The 19,793-nt window shown below is 52.8% G+C and overlaps 9 protein-coding genes across 9 annotated transcripts, besides 1 other annotated feature; 5 read left to right on the top strand and 4 right to left on the bottom strand.

Annotated features, from left to right (window-relative positions):
• Positions 1–86: 86 nt before the first annotated feature.
• On the top strand, positions 87–944 carry CABS01_15133 (uncharacterized protein; the record flags this gene model as incomplete). Its single annotated transcript, XM_060548470.1, has 1 exon — positions 87–944. The coding sequence occupies one exon, from the start codon at positions 87–89 to the stop codon at positions 942–944; it is 858 nt and encodes a 285-aa protein (XP_060392149.1).
• Positions 945–1,486: 542 nt separating this feature from the next.
• On the bottom strand, positions 1,487–3,088 carry CABS01_15132 (major facilitator superfamily transporter; the record flags this gene model as incomplete). Its single annotated transcript, XM_060548469.1, has 1 exon — positions 1,487–3,088. One exon carries the CDS (start codon positions 3,086–3,088, stop codon positions 1,487–1,489), a length of 1,602 nt encoding a protein of 533 aa, XP_060392148.1.
• Positions 3,089–5,042: 1,954 nt separating this feature from the next.
• Positions 5,043–6,185, top strand: CABS01_15131 (glutathione-dependent formaldehyde-activating enzyme; the record flags this gene model as incomplete). Its single annotated transcript, XM_060548468.1, has 1 exon — positions 5,043–6,185. The coding sequence occupies one exon, from the start codon at positions 5,043–5,045 to the stop codon at positions 6,183–6,185; it is 1,143 nt and encodes a 380-aa protein (XP_060392147.1).
• A 1,887-nt stretch (positions 6,186–8,072) lies between these two features.
• CABS01_15130 (uncharacterized protein) lies at positions 8,073–8,420 on the bottom strand (the record flags this gene model as incomplete). The annotated part of the gene is made up of 1 exon (XM_060548467.1): positions 8,073–8,420. One exon carries the CDS (start codon positions 8,418–8,420, stop codon positions 8,073–8,075), a length of 348 nt encoding a protein of 115 aa, XP_060392146.1.
• A 555-nt stretch (positions 8,421–8,975) lies between these two features.
• CABS01_15129 (uncharacterized protein) lies at positions 8,976–9,170 on the top strand (the record flags this gene model as incomplete). The annotated part of the gene is made up of 1 exon (XM_060548466.1): positions 8,976–9,170. One exon carries the CDS (start codon positions 8,976–8,978, stop codon positions 9,168–9,170), a length of 195 nt encoding a protein of 64 aa, XP_060392145.1.
• Positions 9,171–10,634: 1,464 nt separating this feature from the next.
• Positions 10,635–14,105, top strand: CABS01_15128 (catalase/peroxidase HPI; the record flags this gene model as incomplete). Its single annotated transcript, XM_060548465.1, has 6 exons — positions 10,635–10,932; positions 11,005–11,159; positions 11,603–11,675; positions 11,859–12,290; positions 12,457–12,592; positions 12,866–14,105. 6 exons carry the CDS (start codon positions 10,635–10,637, stop codon positions 14,103–14,105), a joined length of 2,334 nt encoding a protein of 777 aa, XP_060392144.1.
• Positions 14,106–14,365: 260 nt separating this feature from the next.
• Positions 14,366–16,118, bottom strand: CABS01_15127 (major facilitator superfamily transporter; the record flags this gene model as incomplete). Its single annotated transcript, XM_060548464.1, has 2 exons — positions 14,366–15,348; positions 15,404–16,118. 2 exons carry the CDS (start codon positions 16,116–16,118, stop codon positions 14,366–14,368), a joined length of 1,698 nt encoding a protein of 565 aa, XP_060392143.1.
• A 362-nt stretch (positions 16,119–16,480) lies between these two features.
• CABS01_15126 (uncharacterized protein) lies at positions 16,481–17,392 on the bottom strand (the record flags this gene model as incomplete). The annotated part of the gene is made up of 1 exon (XM_060548463.1): positions 16,481–17,392. The coding sequence occupies one exon, from the start codon at positions 17,390–17,392 to the stop codon at positions 16,481–16,483; it is 912 nt and encodes a 303-aa protein (XP_060392142.1).
• A 514-nt stretch (positions 17,393–17,906) lies between these two features.
• Positions 17,907–17,993: a sequence feature (Short protein (CABS01_15125, KAK1477084.1) was converted to a misc_feature.).
• An 813-nt stretch (positions 17,994–18,806) lies between these two features.
• On the top strand, positions 18,807–19,773 carry CABS01_15124 (uncharacterized protein; the record flags this gene model as incomplete). The annotated part of the gene is made up of 2 exons (XM_060548462.1): positions 18,807–18,915; positions 18,992–19,773. 2 exons carry the CDS (start codon positions 18,807–18,809, stop codon positions 19,771–19,773), a joined length of 891 nt encoding a protein of 296 aa, XP_060392141.1.
• Between the last annotated feature and the right edge of the window lie 20 nt (positions 19,774–19,793).

Below are 19,793 nucleotides of genomic sequence, written 5' to 3'. Positions count from 1 at the left end.
TACAGGGTCAAAACAAGAATCATTCATCGATCTGTGTACGAGCTTGAGCAAAGAAAGCGGCCTCTCTGGCCCCCTCGCCCCGAGATATGGCGCAGGTCAAGGGGGCGATAGGTCAGAACCTGTCAACTGAGGAGGCAATCGCGATTACGTGCCTAGCGACGGCTGGTATCTATAACGCCCTCGAGTTATACGTCCTAATCTTTGCGAGATTTCGCCGACGAAGCGGACGATACTTCTGGAGCATGCTAGTTGCCAACACCGGCATCCTGCTTCATGCGTGTGGCGGCCTGGGTCGGTTTATGCAGCCGACGAAAACGGTGATACCGGGGATATTCGCCCATATTGGCTGGTACTGCATGGTCACGGGCCAGTCCGTCGTATTGTGGTCACGATTGCATCTCGTCGTTTACAATCGCATCACTATCCGGTTGGTGTTAGCGTTGATAATAACGTCCTTCTTCTGCGTTCACATTCCGCAGACGGTCCTCTTCGCTGGAGTCTGGGCAGGCAATAGCCCAGTCTGGGACACCCGCTTCAAGATATTCGAAAAGGCATCTTTGATGGTGTTTACTCTGCAGGAAATGATCATCACCGGAATCTTCGTCAGGGCCGGATTTCGAAACTTCAAAAGCCTCTTCGAGTTCAAGGCGCAGGAGGCAAAGGTCCTGCTCAGCTTCCTCATCAGTATGTTCGTGTTGGTGTTCCTCCTCGACACCGGGCTCGTCATTCTGGAGTACACGGGCTATTTCGTCTTTCAGACAACTAGCAAACCCATCGTCTACAGCATCAAGTTGAAAGTTGAATTCGCGGTTCTGGAAAAGCTTCTGGCATTCACACGGATGAAGCAGTGCGACTGCCATCAGCTGGAGGACATCCCGAAGGATGCAACCAAGTCTTTCGCCAACAATGCTACACTCGCTACCACGATGAACACGATACCTTGAGGGCAACGCACTAAATACAGAACATCAACATCAAGTCTTGGGCCGAGAAGAATATGGTATGACAGCCAGGTGCCATCGCGACGCTTAGACAGAAACCAGTGGAGAAGCCAGGGCCGTCCGACGTCTTGGGTTGCCACCAAGGAGAATGACTATAACCATCAAGACTCTCTAGGCGCCGATCCATCGTTAGTGAAGCCCCTAGCTAATAGAATAGACATTCGGAAAGCTACCATGGGTGAGTGCAGAAACATTCTGCAACTGATTTGGGTCTCAATGCGGTGTATCATTACTGATTCCGAGTCACAGAGTTTCAAAGAGTCTCTTGACTAAACTGTGGAACCAACATCGACTCTGCACCTAGTTGACTCGTCCCAAGGTTTCACCTGTGCAACAATTCGAAGACAATGACAGCATCTTAATGTAACTACAGACAGTGGAAGAGGTCTGGTAAGCTGCGAGACGAGATTGTATATGAAAAGAAACATGTGTCCCAAGGGACGTACTATTAGGCGGCGAAGATACATTCGTCAATAATGTTCAGCTTATAACTCATATCTAAACTCTTTATTCTCGAGATCCGTCAAATCCCAGAACTCGTGGTTCTCCTCCACTTTATAAGCATCTCCTAAAGCCGCCTTTTCAGCATCACGCTTTTGGTTCCTTCTCTCCAACACCCAGCGCATCAAGAATAAGTCGACTGTAACCAAGAAGTAAATAATGCAGATGGATATCTTTGCAGGGAGATACCTAGGCGCATCCCGGGCCTGGAAGGTCTGAGGAGATATGATGTTACCAATGGTGTATGCGATGGTCCCAATGCATGCGACGGTGACTTTCTTGGTGGAACCTGCAACATTGGTGCTCTGCAGTCCCAGAATCGTCGTCCATCCGATTGGGATACCTCCTGAAGTGTAGTACCCGATCAAGGCTGGGACCTTCGAAGTTGTAGCCATGAGAATAGCACCGATAATGGCAGGAATGTGACCGGCAATGCACCAGTAGAGTCGTTGTCTCGTCTTCATTGCTAGCCAAGTCAGGCCGACCAACGCCACGATCTCGTAAGCCCCGAGCGGCGTGACGAGAAGAAGAGACTCCTCACTCGTGTATCCCATGCCTCGCACTAAGATGTTGCCAAAGCTGGTTGCAATAGAGTTGGGGATGTTGGCCGCGAAGATCCAAAAAGCATAAAGCCAAGTCATAACGTCGAGCAATGCCTCCTTGACGTGCTTCCATTTGAACTCCTGCGAGCCAATACCTTGCTCATTATCCCGGATTCGCTCAAGGTGAGTCGCCTTTTCTTCCTGAGAAAGAAATCTGGCAGTGGCCGGCGAGTCAGGCATGATGAAGAAGAACGCGATACCAACGAGTGCGGTCAGCAGACCAAGGAACAAGAAGATCACTTGCCAACCCCTCAAAGCTGCGTTGGGGTCTTTTCCAACGTGTGTTGCGACGCCATATGCGAAGAAGCCACCAAACATTTGAGCTGCACCACAGACAGAGAACCATATTCCGACGCGGAATGCCTGTTCCTGCTTGGTGTACCACTGCGAGGTGAAGAGAACCCATGCAGGCACTACAGCCGCTTCGAACGCACCAAGGAGAAAACGGCAGACAAGCAGGGCAGCGTAGTTCTTGCATGCGGCGAGGCAAGCCAGGACGACGCCCCATAGAATGATATTGATGGAGGTGTATTTCGCAAGAGGAAACATTTGGATGAGTCGGATGGTTGGGAACTCGAAAGCGAGCTGACCAAAGAAGAAGATGGAAGCAACCCAGTTGAATTGGTTCCCGTGGAGACCAGTGGATTGCTGAATGCCCGTGACGCTGGCATACGAGATGGCTGTCTTGTCGATATATTGCAAGAAGTATACGATGCAGATCAGCGGCATGATGTGAGTATCGATGCGGTGCTTGAGCCTTCTATTCAGCTCTGGGTCAATAGTGCGGGCTAGAGGGCCAGTTTCGTTGAGAAGTTGGAGGGCAGCATCAGCGCCAGTCTTCGGAAGGCTCTTGGCAGCTTGCTCCGGGCTCTTTGCTCCCGTCGCCGCCGAGTTCGACGCCACGGATGCGGAGCGCTCGTCTGAATTGGAAATATCATCTGTAGCAGATGGCTCTGCCACTCCCTTGATGTCGTGGTCGGCCATAGTCTGTACTGTCGAGTTACGAGACGACAATGCAACTAGTCTTTGTCAATCAGTGATCAGGCAGCATTAAGTTTGACAAAGAATGTCCGCAAGAAGTAATCCGTAGTAAAGTTGCAAGGAAAGATGCTTGCTCTTATCACTTGCATCTGCAGCATCACAGCAGCGTTTAGAGCACACCATCAGCAACGCCTCGTTACTCATGGCTGGGCAAATCCATACGCAAGGTGCAAATACCAAAAGTTTTCACTGACGACATCCACATAATTCCGATAAGAGACGACGCATCCACCAGAAACCGACGTATCAAGACAAATGTCAGACGACTTTTGATCATTCGTGTTACTCTGACAAGCACGTCATCGCGAACCCGATGGTGCAAGCCTTCAAAAGTTGCCTATTGAAGATTTTGTACCCCACCTGCTCGGCTCACCAGCGTGATGGCTCGACTCGGAGAATCACGCCACGGCCAACCAGAGCGGTGAAAACCATGAAATGGCGGCTTGAGTCGGTTCTGGAAGCTATACTCCGTAAAAGTGACTTCAATACTCTGCTGACGCTTTCAATAGTATATCTCTCTCAGTGGGCTCTTATCTGAGTACATCCCTGGGTTCTCTGGGTTCCGCCATTATGGTTTAGCTCAACCCTCGAGGTCCCGTCATGCGGGCAAGACGATGGACTCGCATGAACGCCTTTCCCAATTGATGAGACTAGCAAGGCAACTTCCAGAAACATGCAATGGCGTAGACACGTGAAATGCGTAGTCATTTCATGAGAACGTGAATCTCATAAGATTGGGACAGCTTCGATGGTGGATTCTGTCTTTTGCGACCCTTCCTGCAATTGGTTAATATTCCTTATCGTTCCAGTCGCGGTATTGATGAGATTTTCAAAAGCGCTCAAATGATTGTATTCCGCTATTCTGAGAAGGGATCCCGGGGGGGCGTAGGTTTTCCCGTCTAGTTTCTGAATCTACTTCGTCCAAGCTGGACCGCTGAAGAGCATCGCAGGTCATTGAAAGATGACGACATAGGATAACAAGCCAATCGGCAGTCTGTAAGTTACCAGCTTGGTATAATTATAGTTTATCATTGCTATTAAATGCTGCTGCAGCCTTCAAGTTTGGTAATCGTTTTACCTCCCTCCAGGTTCCTCTCAAGTCCAGTATGGTGTAACTACATAATGGGACGGCCCACGTGTGTGCGCGATGGAAGAACCCGTACGCTTTTCAGGTGGCGTGTTTGCCCAGTCTTCAAGCTGTACCAAATATTAGGAGATGTTCTTGGCTGCGACTAGTGCAATTCACATTCGAACAGTCTCGTCGCACGAGTGAGCCACAGTCATGCCCCAAAGGCTGCGGCGAACAGACTTGGAGTACTGAGCAATCTTGAACTCAACACCCCACCTCCTAGCTATTGACGCTGTTGCCAAAGGTTTCCAGCCCTTAGCCGGCGTTATCGGGCGCAAGTACGGAGTCTCTGGATAATTACCGCTCAGTAAATCTGTCAACGATGACGATTCTGGGAGAACATGGCTGTCGTGCGATACTCCGCGCATCTGGCATCAGACCCGCGGAGAATCAACCAGTCAGATGACAACGCATGGCTCACTAAAGAGGCTTCCCGATATTCCGCACCCAAATCGCGGTTGGCTGTAAACGCGCCTTACAGACGCCCTAGATCGACGCAGGCCCCCGGCGACTGCGGGGTCGATATTCGCCGACACTTTGAAGACTCTCCGCTTTCGGGGTGGTTGATCGGGATCCGGCTGGCCGTGCCGTTATCAAATGCTGCAAGCTGATGCGGGGAATCTGCTGACAGCTTATCCAAGCTTGAACCATTCATTACACGTACGATGTCAAGGTCGTGGAGTAGAGATCGTTCATCATATAAATCACTCGCCTGCTGCAGCTTGCAGCATAATTACTTCCAAGTCTTTGACGTTAAAGAAAGCCATTATGTCACCCAATACATTCAACATCTCCTGCCTTTGCGGCGGCGTCTCGCAGCAGGTTCAGTCTGTCGTTGCTCACGGAGAGACTCTCAAGTTGTCCATCAACCATGGCGACGTTGATCGACACGCCACAGGCATTCTCTGCGCCTCTTACTACCCCATTCATGAACCTCATCAAACGGATGATACGACTGCGTTTCATGGCGTTGACGGGTGGACAAGATACTTTTGCAGCACGTGCGGATGCCATGTCCTGAGACGCAGAGATATTGATGGAGTGACTGTGTGGGAAGCAGCCACTGGCGTCCTACTGCATAACACGGCCGACGACGTTGGCGCGGACGCGCGTTTTGCAAGGCACACCGGCGTTTCCGATACCAAAGACGGCGGGATCTCGATATGGCTGTCCGAGATTGATGGACAGCGGCTAGAATCGACCACAACGCCGGTCACTCCATCATCACAGTCCACGACGAAGCTTCCTCCCACGCCAGCTGGCTTCTCAAAAGACTCTCTGCACGCCTCATGCGCCTGTGGCAGGGTGAGCTACCACATCACACGGCCAACCGAAGAAAGCTATCTACCGCACTCCGGCTTCCCCGACCTACAATATGCTCAAGTCGAACATTCCGCCGAGTTTATGAAGAACCCCGACACCGTCAAGTGGTGGATTCGAAGCAACGGCACAAAGTACTTGGCTGGAACCTGTGCTTGCCGGTCTTGCCGCCTCATCTCCGGATTTGAGGTTCAGACCTGGGCATTCGTCCCCCGATGCAACATCTTCTTTCACATCCCCGGACCAGACGACGGCCAGTCCGGAATCCTCCCTCTCAACTTCGCAGACTTGCCCGCCGGGGTCGTGAAGACATACGAATCCTCACCTGGTGTCTTTCGTGAATTCTGTGGTAACTGCGGTGCAACGATATTCTGGCGCGACAGTTGGCGACCAGATGTCATCGACGTCAGCGTAGGGCTTCTTCGGGCAGACGAGGGTGCGCGGGCCGAGACGTGGCTAGACTGGTGGACGGAGCGATGCAGCTTCGAGGAAGAGACGGAAAGGGGTCGATCAGGGGAGCCCGCGCGCATTGCCAGGAGGCTCATTGACGGCCTTGAACGAGGCTTGCGCTCAGGGGCCCAGTCAAAGTGATGCAGCTTGGTGCTACGGCAATAGTCATAGGTGATTCAATCAGAAACAAATCGTTCACCGTGAAGCTCTTTGCAGGTCGCTAGCAGGCCTATAATAGGCAATTTGCAGAATCACGTTCTTCTTGGCGAACAAGACAACAAATCATTTTTGCTACGGGCTATAGAAAGATGGATCGATCCGGCAATCTGAAATCTGGATTCTATTTTCTTACCCCTGAGATTAGCCAAGGATACCCGAGTCATCCCATGTCCGTTCCAAGTTTCGCAATGATTGCACTGCTTTCCAATTCGGATGAAACAAGCGGGTTTCTATATCAATCCAGAAAACATGAAAACAGTGCCCGTGAACTTATCAAGCATTGTTTAAGGGGCTATTTCGGCCGGCTTCCCAGTGGGATAGACTTGGCCTATGACTCGGGGATCCCTTTCGGGCCTGCCAAGCGCGCCGGGCCGGGCGGGGCCCCCTTAACGGACGGACACGGACTCTGTCAAAGGTCGGGCCCGCGGCGCCGGGTCATGTGGAGGGACACGTGGGATATTGGCAGTATACTGGATTCATGGGACCGGAGTTGGTGGGATACCGGGCAGGCTCATACTTACCGACTTCTCCAGGTCGTCAAGCTGAACTCACCGTTGTCTGACCGAGCGGTTAGTTTACTTGGCATGCTTATGTGCCTTGGTGACAGCTACTCGGATCGATTCCAAGCCCCGCAATCCTTTGGGTGCTGACAGCTTACTGCTGCGCCTCGGGGTAAGGGTAGCATCACAGAAACTCTCACTTGCAGGCCATCCTGTATCGTTGCACAGGGAACGTCTGTCCGTATCTTCACAAGAGGTCTAGTTTATTGATGCACATCGTTGTTCGGGATGAGTCTAAAGCGAGTATCGCGCCACTTCTCACTTTCAAAGGATGTAATACCGACTAGACCAAGGAGCGCTGACGAACCGAGCCTCCTTTATTGGTAGCTGAAAATAGAAGAGAGCATCACCCGCTTATGCAGTGTGATGGAGTTGGGCCCTCAAGCTTGGCATGCACAGCTCAACCTAGTCCGCATCGCGTCGTTGGTTTGAGTTGCGACATCAGGTCGACGACATGTCTGCTTTCTTTGAGTATCTTGGTGCTGTGAGCTATTTTCATCTTCGTCTGTACTGGCAGAGGAACGTGGGCATCTGATTTGTACGTCTTGTCTTACAATTTCCAGACAAGGCGGTAATCTTTCTGGTTTCTGACTTTGGAGTACAATTACAACGAATGTTAGTAAGGGCTCGCTCGATATGGGACACAAGTGTTCACGACTTGAAGAACATCTAGTCAATTGCTCTCGGATGTAAACATGTCCGCGACGGAGTTTCCCTCACGAAGCCAATGCCATTTGAATCCGATACAAGCCCATGATCAAACGCCGAGACGGGCATAGCTTCCTGAGCGGGAATCGGTTCACTTACACTTCCTTGAGCTTACAAACATTGTTGGATATCACTCGTGACTACGAAATCATGTTGCATGAACTCGGCAGTGAGGTAGTTGGATGCCAAATAGTAAACTTCTATGATGAATTATGCTGACCCTTGAAGTTGGTTCATCGCCGAAGAGGAATAATATTGAGTAGTATTAAGTCCGATGAAAATTGACTTAGTAGCTCAGGTCTGTGAGTTGGGAAACTTTTGACTTTGCATGCAACTCCAAGGGAAGCTGGCAGAATTGATCACATGGATCACGGGTTGCATTTGCCTGTCCTTCCCAAATGGAAATGTCGTCCGCCTCGGCATCCTAGAGCAAAGTCAATTGAAGACAATGGTAAGTTGAACGGAGTGAAGAACGTGTCTATTATCACTGTGATCCTTGACGGCTTTGACCGGCGTCCTATAGAATTGAGGCAGTTTATAATCACAATAGGGTGCAGCCGAGTCGATCAAGGTTTCCAAGTTTACTTTTGGTATAGTGGGAGGGGGAAAAGCGATATGATTCATCATTGGTAAGTTTGCGCGCGTGGAAGGGTGTGAGATGAACCCCGAAAAACAAATCTCCCAGTTCTTGAATTGCCCGTGCTCCCCTCCCCCCTATGCTATGTGGCGTTCCCCGAGATGATATCGCAAAAGTAAACTTTCCGTGCCCCCTCAATACTGCATCCTTCGTATAGGTAACTATAGCTGGTCGTGCACGTGTTGGGGTGGACATGGACAGTGGTCTGTGGAGGAAAAAGATTATAGCATGCCACGGACACCGCGGACGCATACTTGGTACGGCAGAGACGAAAGAGGGTAATGTTTCCGGCAACTAAGTGTGCAGTGCCCAGCCAATGTGGTTCGACACATTTCTAGTACAGGCTCATGACCCGTCGGCAAGTGGGTGTCGGCCGAGTAGCAAAACCAGTGTACAGGGATAAACGTGATTCAGAGAGTTGCACGCTACGGTAGTTGACAGGGCGGCAATCTCATTCTCATCTCAGCCACTCCCAGCGTCAGATTCTACCTCTGCTGTCGCCGTGCTTCCCAGTGCGGCTTACCCCATCAAACTCCCAAGGGCCTCCGGGTTCGCAGTTCCAAGCCAAGGGAATGGTGTTGCGTGTCCAAGGCCCAAGGGGACTCTGCATGTGATGAGAAGCCACCTCGCCAAGCATCTTGGCAGAACAGGTGGACGGGGTGACTGATGTGGCTATACAGTATTACTCGGGGGCAATCTTTTGGCACGGGCACAGCCGGGGTCGCAGGATTTTCGGCCGACAGCTCTCTTACTGTAAGGTGCATGCACGAATACTCGCGTACCTCAAATCTAGCCTTCCTGTTCAGGATGGTGGTGCTGGCTGGGTTGGCCCGGCCTGTCGAGGGTTTCTTTCGTGCTTGCAGCTGGCGTGCTGATCTGCCACGCCGCCTGGCTGCATCCCATCCCGCCCGCATGTCTGTGTGGGTGGTGTCACCTTGCAGTGTGTCTATGGACTGTGGTTCCGAGTGTTTCTGTGCCGTGCGTTCCAGTCGAGGCCGTTGAAGGCCGCCATCAACGGCCGGCCGGCGCGCGGGGATGGATCGTCGAGGAGGGTCGTCTAGGAGGGGGGAGGCGTTCGGGTTCCAGATCCTCCCCTCCAGAGGCTTGCTTTTGCTTCCTTCCACGCCCAAATACTTGCCCGCCGCCAGAGGGAGGTAGGGCTGAGTCAATGCACGATTGATGAAAAGCTTCCTTCATCCCATGTTGGGTGGTCGCGATTTGGGCCAAAACCTTGTGCGACTCTTTAGAGTCTAGACCTGTAATGGCAGGTTGTCTACAGCTAGGTTGTCTAGTCTCCCACCCGGCATTGCATTCGGGGGGTTTTGCTGGGACATGGATTCTCGAGACTCTCTAGGAGCTTCGCTAGGAACAAAGTCGCAAGTCCGCAGAAGCCAGATGAATGACGGAGGCATCAATTAGCCCGTTGCGCGCGGGCAGCTCCGTACATGCTAAGTGTATATGCAGTCCTAACTTCTAAGTGGTGTTTACAGACAGGGTACAGCAGGATATAGCAGGGAGAGGGCGGGTTGATATGATCCGATTTGTTGCTCTTCGGAGTTTAGGGGGCGAAGTCTATTAGATTCAAAAGTGGCTCCCGCAGCTTGGAAACTGTCATCGCACAATTGGTCGCGGTTGGTGTGAATTATTGCAGGCTTTACAGAAATACTACCTTACTCTTCCAGTCACCCAGTAACTTGGCACCGGCCCGCATCATACTGTTGACTGTTGACCATCGGAGCAGGGAGCACAGCTCGTCAGCTCCCCGGATTCCCTAGCTTATGCCTGGCTATGGATCAACATCTGAACTCATAATCCCGGCCACGCCAACTCCATCCTGGTGTGTTCTCCTCCTTGGGCCCCATGTCTTCTCCATACAAGTTGCCGTAAGTTTCACCCATATGGACATCGCTTAGGACACAATCCCCGCCCAAAAGTGTGAAAAGCGGACCAGACCACACCAAAGAGCCATCTGCCAATCTGCGTATGTTCACGCCCATCCTAATCAAACAAGATTGTTATTCCAGGCGCTTATTCTGGATCGCAAACCTTGCCATGGGGCATCTTAGTGCGCAATACCGACTCGACTGCCGTTGTAGGAAGCTTATTACCAAGGCCCCCGTCAGCGATGCCTTGCGCAGCATTGGGGACGCCGGGCTTGGAAGCGGCCTTCGCAGGTCTTGGTATTGTTACTAATCATGGAGTTCTGGAATCAAATTATTCCCACATGGAGATGCTCCATCGTGGCTCGTGGTACCTGCCCAGAAACCGTGTCATTGCTCGTGAGTCGTAGGTCGTCACAGTTTATTACTTATGTCCTGGGGTTCGTCCCATCTTGGGGTAAAGATCTGTTTCCTCTTCTTCAGGAACACACTCATCTCTCACCCGTTGAGTCTGCTACCCCCCGGTCTCACTCTCACCTAGTCATTCCTTCTTTGAACGTCCTCTGGATCAACCTGTCTTGTCAACATGCACGCCAAACTTTCAAGCTGCCTTTTGGCAGCTTCTGCTCTTCTGCCCGCCGTCACGGCTGAGGGTTGCCCTTTCGCCAAACGCGATGGTTCCGTCACCAGCGAGCTCCCCAAGAGAGACACGGCCGAGGGCTTCGGCCGATGCTCGAGAATCAGCAACCAGGCTGGCGGCGGCACCCGCAGCCACGACTGGTGGCCTTGCCAGCTTAGACTCGATACTCTTCGCCAATTCCAGCCCGCGACCAACCCGTACGGAGGCGATTTCGATTACACTGCGGCTTTCAACTCTCTGGATTGTGAGTAGATTCTATTGGGAGGGGGAAGAATAAACGATGTGTGGGAGGATCCTCACTAACACCCCACGACAGATGAGGCTCTGAAGAAGGACCTCCACGCCCTGATGACGGAGTCCCAGGAATGGTGGCCCGCCGACTTTGGCCACTATGGCGGTCTCTTCATCCGCATGGCCTGGCATAGCGCCGGCACTTATCGCGCCATTGACGGCCGAGGTGGCGGTGGAATGGTGAGCCGTTTTTTCTTCACTGCACCTCTTGGCTTATGTTTTACTCTCTTCTCTTTGGCTATGCTATCCCGAAAGTCCTCCCCCCCCCCCCCCCGCTCTCCCGGTCTTCCTAGTGCTTTCCCACTTGGCACGAGGTAGCTGGAAGAAACACCGCGTTGTAACCCCCCCTCCATTTTAGCATATTTCTTATTCCTTGCCTACCGTTGCACTTGATCATCTCTTCGCGGTCCTATTCGTCTCGCGTTGGAAGATCAATTGGTTAGACGGAGGTTTTTGTCCTATCCCGGATCAAAGCCAAGAGGTGCTAAAGCATCTCCGTCGGCTTTTTCTCCACTCGCACCGCGTCACGAAATATGGACCTGGGCTGTTTGCATCTTATCACATCTCTGCATCAGTTTGATTCTTCTTGAGGACTGGCGTTTACTAATATTGGACTGCTGCAGGGCCAACAACGTTTCGCTCCGCTTAACAGCTGGCCTGACAACCAGAACCTCGACAAGGCTCGCCGCCTGCTGTGTAAGATTTCCCATCCTTATGCGCTCTTTTGTGATTCGGCCCACCCATGTTCGACTTGCATCATCGACTCGGTAGCGATATCCACTTGGCTCGATGGCGCGAATAGAGCGATGTTGTGGGGCTCTTGAGAGATAGAGAGAGAGAAGAAACGTTTGCTAATCCTACCTCTTCCATGTTTTACAGGGCCTATCAAGCAAAAGTACGGCAACAAGATCTCATGGGCCGACTTGTACTTGCTCACTGGCAACGTCGCCCTCGAGTCCATGGGCTTCACCCCCCTTGGCTTCGCCGCTGGCCGTCCCGATACCTGGCAATCCGATGAGTCCGTCTACTGGGGTGGCGAGACGACTTTCGTCCCCAAGGGCAACGATGTCCGCTACAATGGCAGCACCGACATCAACGAGCGCGCCGACAAGCTTGAGAAGCCCCTGGGTGCTACCCACATGGGTCTCATCTACGTCAACCCGGAGGGCCCCGATGCCAGCTCCGACCCCGCCGCTTCGGCCAAGGACATCCGCGTCGCTTTCGATCGCATGGGAATGAACGATGAGGAGACTGTCGCTTTGATCGCCGGTGGACACGCCTTCGGCAAGACGCACGGTGCTGTGCCTGCAAGTGAGTTGCACCTCATTCACGCGTGCTCTCTTCACCATTTCGGTGCTAGTCGGACGAACGCGCAATAATAGAGCGTCTCCGGAGAGAGCTCCGGCTCACCCCCGGGAACACACGATTTTCACCGCCACTTTTGGAGCATGCAAATGCTAACCGGCGTCTCTCACAGGCAACATTGGAGGCGAGCCCGAGGCCGCTGACCTTGGCGAGATGGGTCTCGGATGGCACAACAGCGTTGGCGATGGCAACGGTGTCAACCAGATGACCAGTGGTCTTGAGGTTGTCTGGACCAAGACCCCTACCAAGTAAGTCATGATTGTGATGAGTCTATTTCCGTTTGCATATGATTTGCGCCCCTCAGGGTCTTGGCACTCCAGTCACTCCCATTTCCCCTCTTCTCACTCACTCTTGAGAGGTCTTGTATCTCTCATTTGCCGAATACTCGCCTTTGAGAGAAAGAGAAGGTCATGGGAGAAATGATGAGGCGACAAACGATGAGGCCAAGAAAAGCTATTTATACACCAACCACACCGGGTGATTATGCAGTGACACACCGACGCTAATCCTTGTACCTGCAGATGGAGCAACGGCTACTTGGAGTCTCTCATTCACAACAAATGGACCCTCGTCACCAGCCCTGCTGGCGCTCACCAGTGGGAGGCTGTCAACGGCACCCTCGACTACCCCGACCCCTTTGACAGCACCAAGTTCCGCAAGGCCACCATGCTCACCAGTGACTTGGCTCTCATCAACGACCCGTCCTACCTCAACATCACCACCCGCTGGCTCGACCACCCCCAGGAGCTCGCCGACGCCTTCGCCAAGGCTTGGTTCAAGCTTCTCCACCGTGACTTGGGTCCCGTCGCCCGCTACCTCGGTCCTGAGATCCCCAAGGAGACTTTCGGCTGGCAGGATCCCCTTCCCGCTAGGGAGGGTGAGCTTATTGACGATGCTGATGTGACCAAGCTCAAGTCTGACATTCTTGGCACCGCCGGTCTCGACGTCTCCAAGCTCGCCTCCGTCGCCTGGGCCTCCGCCTCGACCTTCCGTCACTCCGACAAGCGTGGTGGTGCCAACGGTGCCCGTATCGCCCTCGAGCCCCAGAACAAGTGGGTTTCCAACAACCCTACCGTCCTCGCCGAGGTTATCGACGCCCTGAAGAAGATCCAGACCAGCTTCAACACCGGTGCCAAGAAGGTCTCCCTCGCCGACTTGATCGTTCTTGGTGGTGCCGCCGCCGTCGAGAAGGCCGCTTCTGACGCTGGTGTCGCCGTCACCGTCCCCTTCACTGCCGGCCGTGTCGACGCCACCCAGGAGCAGACCGACGTCCGCGCCTTCAACTACCTCGAGCCCCAGGCCGACGGTTTCCGCAACTATGGCAAGGGCACCGCCCGCGCTCGCACTGAGGAGATCCTCGTCGACAAGGCCTCGCAGCTTACCCTCTCCGCCCCCGAGCTGACTGTTCTCGTCGGTGGTCTCCGCGCCCTCGGCGCCACTTTCGACCAATCCAACACTGGTGTTCTTACCGCCAAGAAGGGCCAGTTGACCAACGACTGGTTCATCAACTTGCTCGACATCTCCACCGTCTGGTCCAAGACCGACACCGAGGGCGAGACCTGGACCGGTGTCGACCGCAAGACCAAGGCCGAGAAGTGGACCGCCACCCGCGCCGATCTCGTGTTCGGATCCCACGCCGAGCTCCGTGCCATCTCTGAGGTCTACGCCAGCTCTGACGCTAACGAGAAGTTCGTCAAGGACTTCGTCGCTGCTTGGGACAAGGTCATGAACCTTGACCGCTTCGACTTGAAGAAGTACTAAAGTGCTATCCGCACTAACACAACTGTTTCTATGTTAAGGATTTAAGGTGTTGGCGGTTATTCTTGTATCTACTTTATACCTCATATATTCTTTCGCCTGTACTCTGTCTCCCCTAGAGCTCATGATCGCCGTGACTCATAATTCAGTTTGGTCGGTCGGCATAAGAAGTCAAGTACCTGCCCTTGAAACCATTTCCAATGCCGAGACACGCAACAGTACTCTGAAAGACTATTCAATTACTGGAATGTCTGGAGAAATTTCTATGAACTTGTATTGGGCTGACCTGACTTTCTCGGCTTCGGCTTGATGAATATCGCAGCTAGAAGCATGCAACCAGAAACGCCAGTAAAGAATGCCCACATCACACGCAAAGCAGACATGTAGATAGCCTTGCTAGCCCCTGAAGTTCCATCGTTCCCATTTTCAGAACCAAGCTTCCCTGCCGTCAGCTCTCCACCACCGAGGTTATGCTGCAACAACACTGTCCCGATAACAATGGACATCGAAGAAAAGAGAGACCTCACAAAATTGAAGGCCGACATAGCAGCCGCCATATCCTTTTGCTCCGTGTGAGTCTGAATTGAGATCATGGGACTTTGGAAGAGCACACCGGCACCGAACCCAGTGATCATTTGAAATGCCACAATCTTGGCCCATTCCGTGCTGATGCCAAAGCTGATGAACAGGCCATTCCCGAGAGTCATGAGCGCCGAACCAAAGAAGATGGGGATAATGTAGTTACCAGTCTTCCGGGTGAACAGCCCCCCGAGCATTGTCATGACCGTGAGCGGAATGAGTAGAGGAAACAGCGTAATTCCGGCGATGATCGGTTTGAAACCAAGGACAACTTGGAAGTACAGCGGGAGGAAATAGTCGTATGCAATGAATACGAAGCTGTGGATGCAAGCAAGGGTGAAAGAGGCAATATTGGTGACCTTTTGGAAGATTCGGAATGGAATAACGGGGTTCTTCGCGAAGCGAGCCTCCCATACAATGAAGAGCGCGAGAATGAGGCCCCCAAACAGGATGAGGCAGATGACCAAAGCAGAGTTCCAGGGTACGATGCCACCAGCACCTGTTTCGAGGCCGTAGAGGAAGCAGATTGTGCCACCTATGATTAGAAGGAACCCAATCCAATCGAGGTCCCGAAGACCGGCAATGAATGACTCTTTGGGGGTTTCAACCTTGAGGGTGAAGAATAACACCACCAGGGCAACGCCGTCGAACGGCAAGTTGATGAAGACTATCAAATGTCAGTTCCATGCCACTCCGTATTGTATTTGGGGGTTCCTTCTCACAACACCATCTCCATCCAATCGTCTGTGTAAAGACACCTCCAAGTACTGGGCCGACCGCACTCGCAATCCCATAGACGATGCCAGTCATGCCATAGTATTTGGCCCGATCCTCCAACTTGAAAATATCGCCAATCACAATCGTGACTAGGACCAACGATCCACCTCCTCCGAGCCCCTGTACAGTCCTCCCAGCGATGAGAGCTTGAATGTTCCCAGCCAAGGCCGCGATCAGGCTTCCCGCCATGAACGTTGCTGCCGCAGTCATAGTTGTGAGCTTCCGGCCGAATATGTCGGACATCTTAGCCCAGACCGGTGTGGATGCCGTGCTGGACAAGGTGTACGCGCTTCCCACCCACGCGTACTCCGATGCCGTGGCCTGAAGAGTTGCTGCGATGGTGGGTAAGGCCGTGGCGATGATGGTGATGTCCAGGGCGCTAAGTAGAAGAGTCAGGCAGAGGGCACACATGACGGCGCGGCGACGGATCGGGCTCATTTCAGGAGGAACATAAGATGCGGCTGTGATCACGCGATCCAGAGCACTCTGGGTGTTTCCATACTGCTCTGAGTTCGTCTCTTGGGGCTTTTCGGCCGATGTTGCTGCAGGTGAATCACCCATGATAATCCTGCTAAAGCGACTGACGCCCTGGTGGTCCTTTGTTCCAGGAATCGAATAGAATGAAACGATGCAGAGCGTCCATGGAACACACGATGACATTGCTGTTAGTATAATCATTGGCAAGCAGTTCCTTCGAGGATTCTTTTCGTTCCTTGCGATCACCATGTGGCTCGGTTCGGTTCGGTTCGGGGATCTGGGGTGATGCAGGTCGACGGGGTCAGACTAAACGATCACTTGCAGCCAATTGGCCGATCTTTGCATATCAAGTCTCTGGAATTCGCTTTTGATTCATTACTCAGGTTCATTGCATGTCTTTGAGCCCCAGACTGAAATGCAACAAGACTTTCCTCCACCCACCCAACCAAGTCGAATATGCTTGAATATCTCGCTCGGCCGGAACAATCGCCGGGTCCGGTGTTTCCTACCACTTGATGATATAGTACGCTACTTCGGTATACCAATCAGTCAATGGTTTCCACATGCCCCTTGAGTTCCTTTTGGATCCAACCGTAAATGCTCTCCTGAAGTTTGCGGTCCTGGCTGAGCTTCGAACCAGATTCCGCCTTAGCAGTAGGACCGTAGTATTGCCCGCTCTTGGCGTCAGGGCTCACAGCTGCCCAGATCTGCGATAAGGCACCCTTCTCCACAGGCGTGGCGAAGAAGATGGCTGCATACAGGAAAGGTTTGAGAAACATGCCGGTGGAAGCATGGTGAAGATTGGTCGCAACCATCCCCGGGTGGACAGGAACGATCTTGACTTGTTTCTCTCGCTTTGCCAAAGCCTTGGCGTAATGGAGGTCAGCAAGCTTCGACATGGTGTATCGTTGGGTAGTAGCTCGGTTAGGCATTGTTGTTCGGATTTCTTCGAACTTGTAGATATCATTCGGGGCTAGGGCGTGAGCACTCGAAGACAGCATGACGACACGCGTCTCGGGGTTCGTCTTGGCCGTTTCTCGTATGACCGGTAGCAGAAGCTGGGTAAACAGCGCTGGACCCATCACGTTGGTTCCGAACTGGATCTCATACCCTTCCTTGGTAAGGCCCTCGGGGGTCATCATGATGCCAGCGTTGTTGACGAGTATGTCCAATCTAGATTCTTTCTTGAGGAATTCGACCGCGGCAGCCTTGACGCTGTTAAAAGATGCTAGATCAAGTTCGAGGAAGATGATGTTTGTTGTTTTGGGGTTCTGTTGTTGGAGTTCTTGGATAGCCTTTTCGGCTTTGTCTCGGGACCTGGCTGCAAGATAAATTCGGGCTGGGTTGTGTTTGCTGAGCTGCCGTATCGTCTCGAAGCCAAGACCGACGTTTCCTCCAGTAACAATAATCACCTGATCGCGAAGATCGGGGATGTTATCGGCGGTGAAGGATGGCATCTTGGGGCGGAGCGTGCAAATGGCTCGACTATGGGGTTTGAACCGTGGCAGGTAGAGAGACTTCCTGATATTAGCAAACGTCAAGATGTTGATAAAAGGGGAAGAGGCGATTTAATACATTGGTCAGAAGTGAGCTTGAATGTGAAGAACAGGGGTCTGATGGGCGGCTGAAGGTGCCACGCGGGAACTTCGACGAGCCCGAGGGTACAATGCTTGATGAGCCAGTCCAACGAGCCGATCTGGGGCGTAAGCAAGCCATTGAAAGCGGAAGATTCGGAATCAAGGAGGACAACAGAACGGAGCTGGCTGGGATTTTCTTCGGGAACTTCCAGTCTCGGCGGCTCTCGATTGCCAGCCATAAATTCTATCAGAGGCTCCGGCATTCTCAATGAGCCAACTCGCGACTTCCTTGTTGCTTACACCCTTGTCGGGCAGGTCCGGCCTGGACTCTGAATTTGGTAACGCTCCTTCCCTTCAATGGGATAAAGTACCTAGATACCTGTACCGGGCCGTCATGGAAGGACGGGAGCTACGTAGCCGGGAGCTCGGCGTTTGTGTGGGCCGGGACAACGTGCCCGTACCACTCCTTAGATCTCGGTGACGTCCCGACGGTTCCCTGGGCATCTCGCAGCGGATGCTGTCGGCTCGAAACTCACGGAGTCATCCTCGGGGTGTCAATTCTGAGGCTTAGACAAGCATCTACGGACAGCAATTTCTTATCCAGAACGACTCGATCTTCATGGTGATTCGACTCCTACCATTACGCGGTGCATAGATACCCCGTTCTGTAGTGGAGCGCGCTGTGTGGTTGTCTCTAACAATCATGCGAGCCTTGCTTGATGTTTGGACATCAACTGACGACAGACTCGCTACTTCGGGGTTGCGTCAGACGCGTAGAGTTACCTATGGCTGGCGGGGTTTCTGTCGAGGAAATCACCACAGATTATTGTACGAGGTCGCCAGTTCGTAGTGCCCGGCGATCGACAGTATTGTCAAATATGGCGGCGAACCCCCGTTCCGTTGCATCCAGCTCGCGGTGGATGACTCGTGAGTTCTTTGGCTTTAAACAGAACATACGCAGTAAAGGCTCAAAGGAGTATTTCCGGTTCGTCATCGACCGAACAGACCAACCTCGAACCAGCCTAGAACAAGTCTGAAGATTCCTTTTTTGCCCCCAACACTCAAGATGGGCGAATGGCAAGCTGCCCATGCAAGCCCCATCGACAGGGGAGTAAGCAATCTATTTCTGCGACACAGCACGTCCCACTGGACCTTTGGGCGTAGTAGGTTCATCCCAGCCAACAAGGGAGTAAGCAACCTATTAATCCCCCATAGGAACACAATTCTGAAAGAACATCGCCCACAGCATGCTCGATAATCAACGCGGAAAGATATCGAAAACATCATTCTCGAGATGGAGCCGAAGCAAGTAGAGGCACTAGACGATGAAGACGATTGGACGGGCGTTGCGAGCGCCGCCGAAAGACGAAGACGGCAGAACAGGGTTCACCAAAGAGCCTACCGTAGGTCCATTCCACAACCCCGCTGTCAAACATGCTATCCCGTTGGCGAGGAAGGCTGATATTGCAATCCAACCAGGGCAGAAGAGACACCTGAAGCGTATTGCACTCAACAGTACTACAGCTTCAGCTTCAGCAGAGCCTCAAGCCGAGATGTGCCTGATCCCCGCTGCTGCGCCTAATGCACGTAGACCCATGACTTCGTCCCAAATGCAAGAGATGCTTGGGATTTACTATTTGCTCAGATGCGCCGGCATACGCAAAAATGTCGCCGAATTCCTGCAGAGAGCCTCTTCGAACTGGACCCTACAGCTCCCTACCCCGCGGGACCTTCCCGCTCTCACGAGACTCAACGCGTTCGACGCGCTAGCAAGAAATGCGCTGGTGTTAGGCATCCCGGTAGAATTGATCGAGAGCGACGATGGCAACTCTCTCTTCATACATCAAGGCCCCGAGCGGCCCGGATCCAGCGAGGTCCTGCCGCCTCATCTCTCACCAACGGCTCTACAGAGGACTGTCAAGCATCATCCATGGCTGGACCTATTCCCAATACCGAAGATGAGGGATAACATTCTTCGTGGTATTCAGTCAGGCGAGGTAGACGAAGATGAGCTGTGCAACGCTTTAGTCTGCGACCTCTTGGACTTGGACTCCCCCTCCAAATCATCGCTTGTCATATGGGGAGACGCCTGGGACTTGAATGGTTGGGAGCTGGGTCCTGAATTCTTCAGGAGATGGGGCGGGCTAGTGCAGGGCTGCCCCGAAGTGCTGACAGCTACCAACTACTGGCGACAAAAAAGAGGTGTAGGGAAAATAAGAGAGATCAACTCGGGCGGCTCGCTGGCATTAGATATCACATAGTGATTGAAAGTTGTGTTTTC

The sequence above is a fragment of the Colletotrichum abscissum genome (genome assembly GCF_030869225.1).
Source record: "Colletotrichum abscissum strain IMI 504890 chromosome Unknown Scaffold_62.1, whole genome shotgun sequence".
NCBI classification, from domain to species: Eukaryota; Fungi; Ascomycota; class Sordariomycetes; order Glomerellales; family Glomerellaceae; genus Colletotrichum; species Colletotrichum abscissum.
The sequence above is the reverse complement of the archived record's forward strand: the minus strand, read 5'-3'. Positions and strand labels throughout refer to the sequence as shown.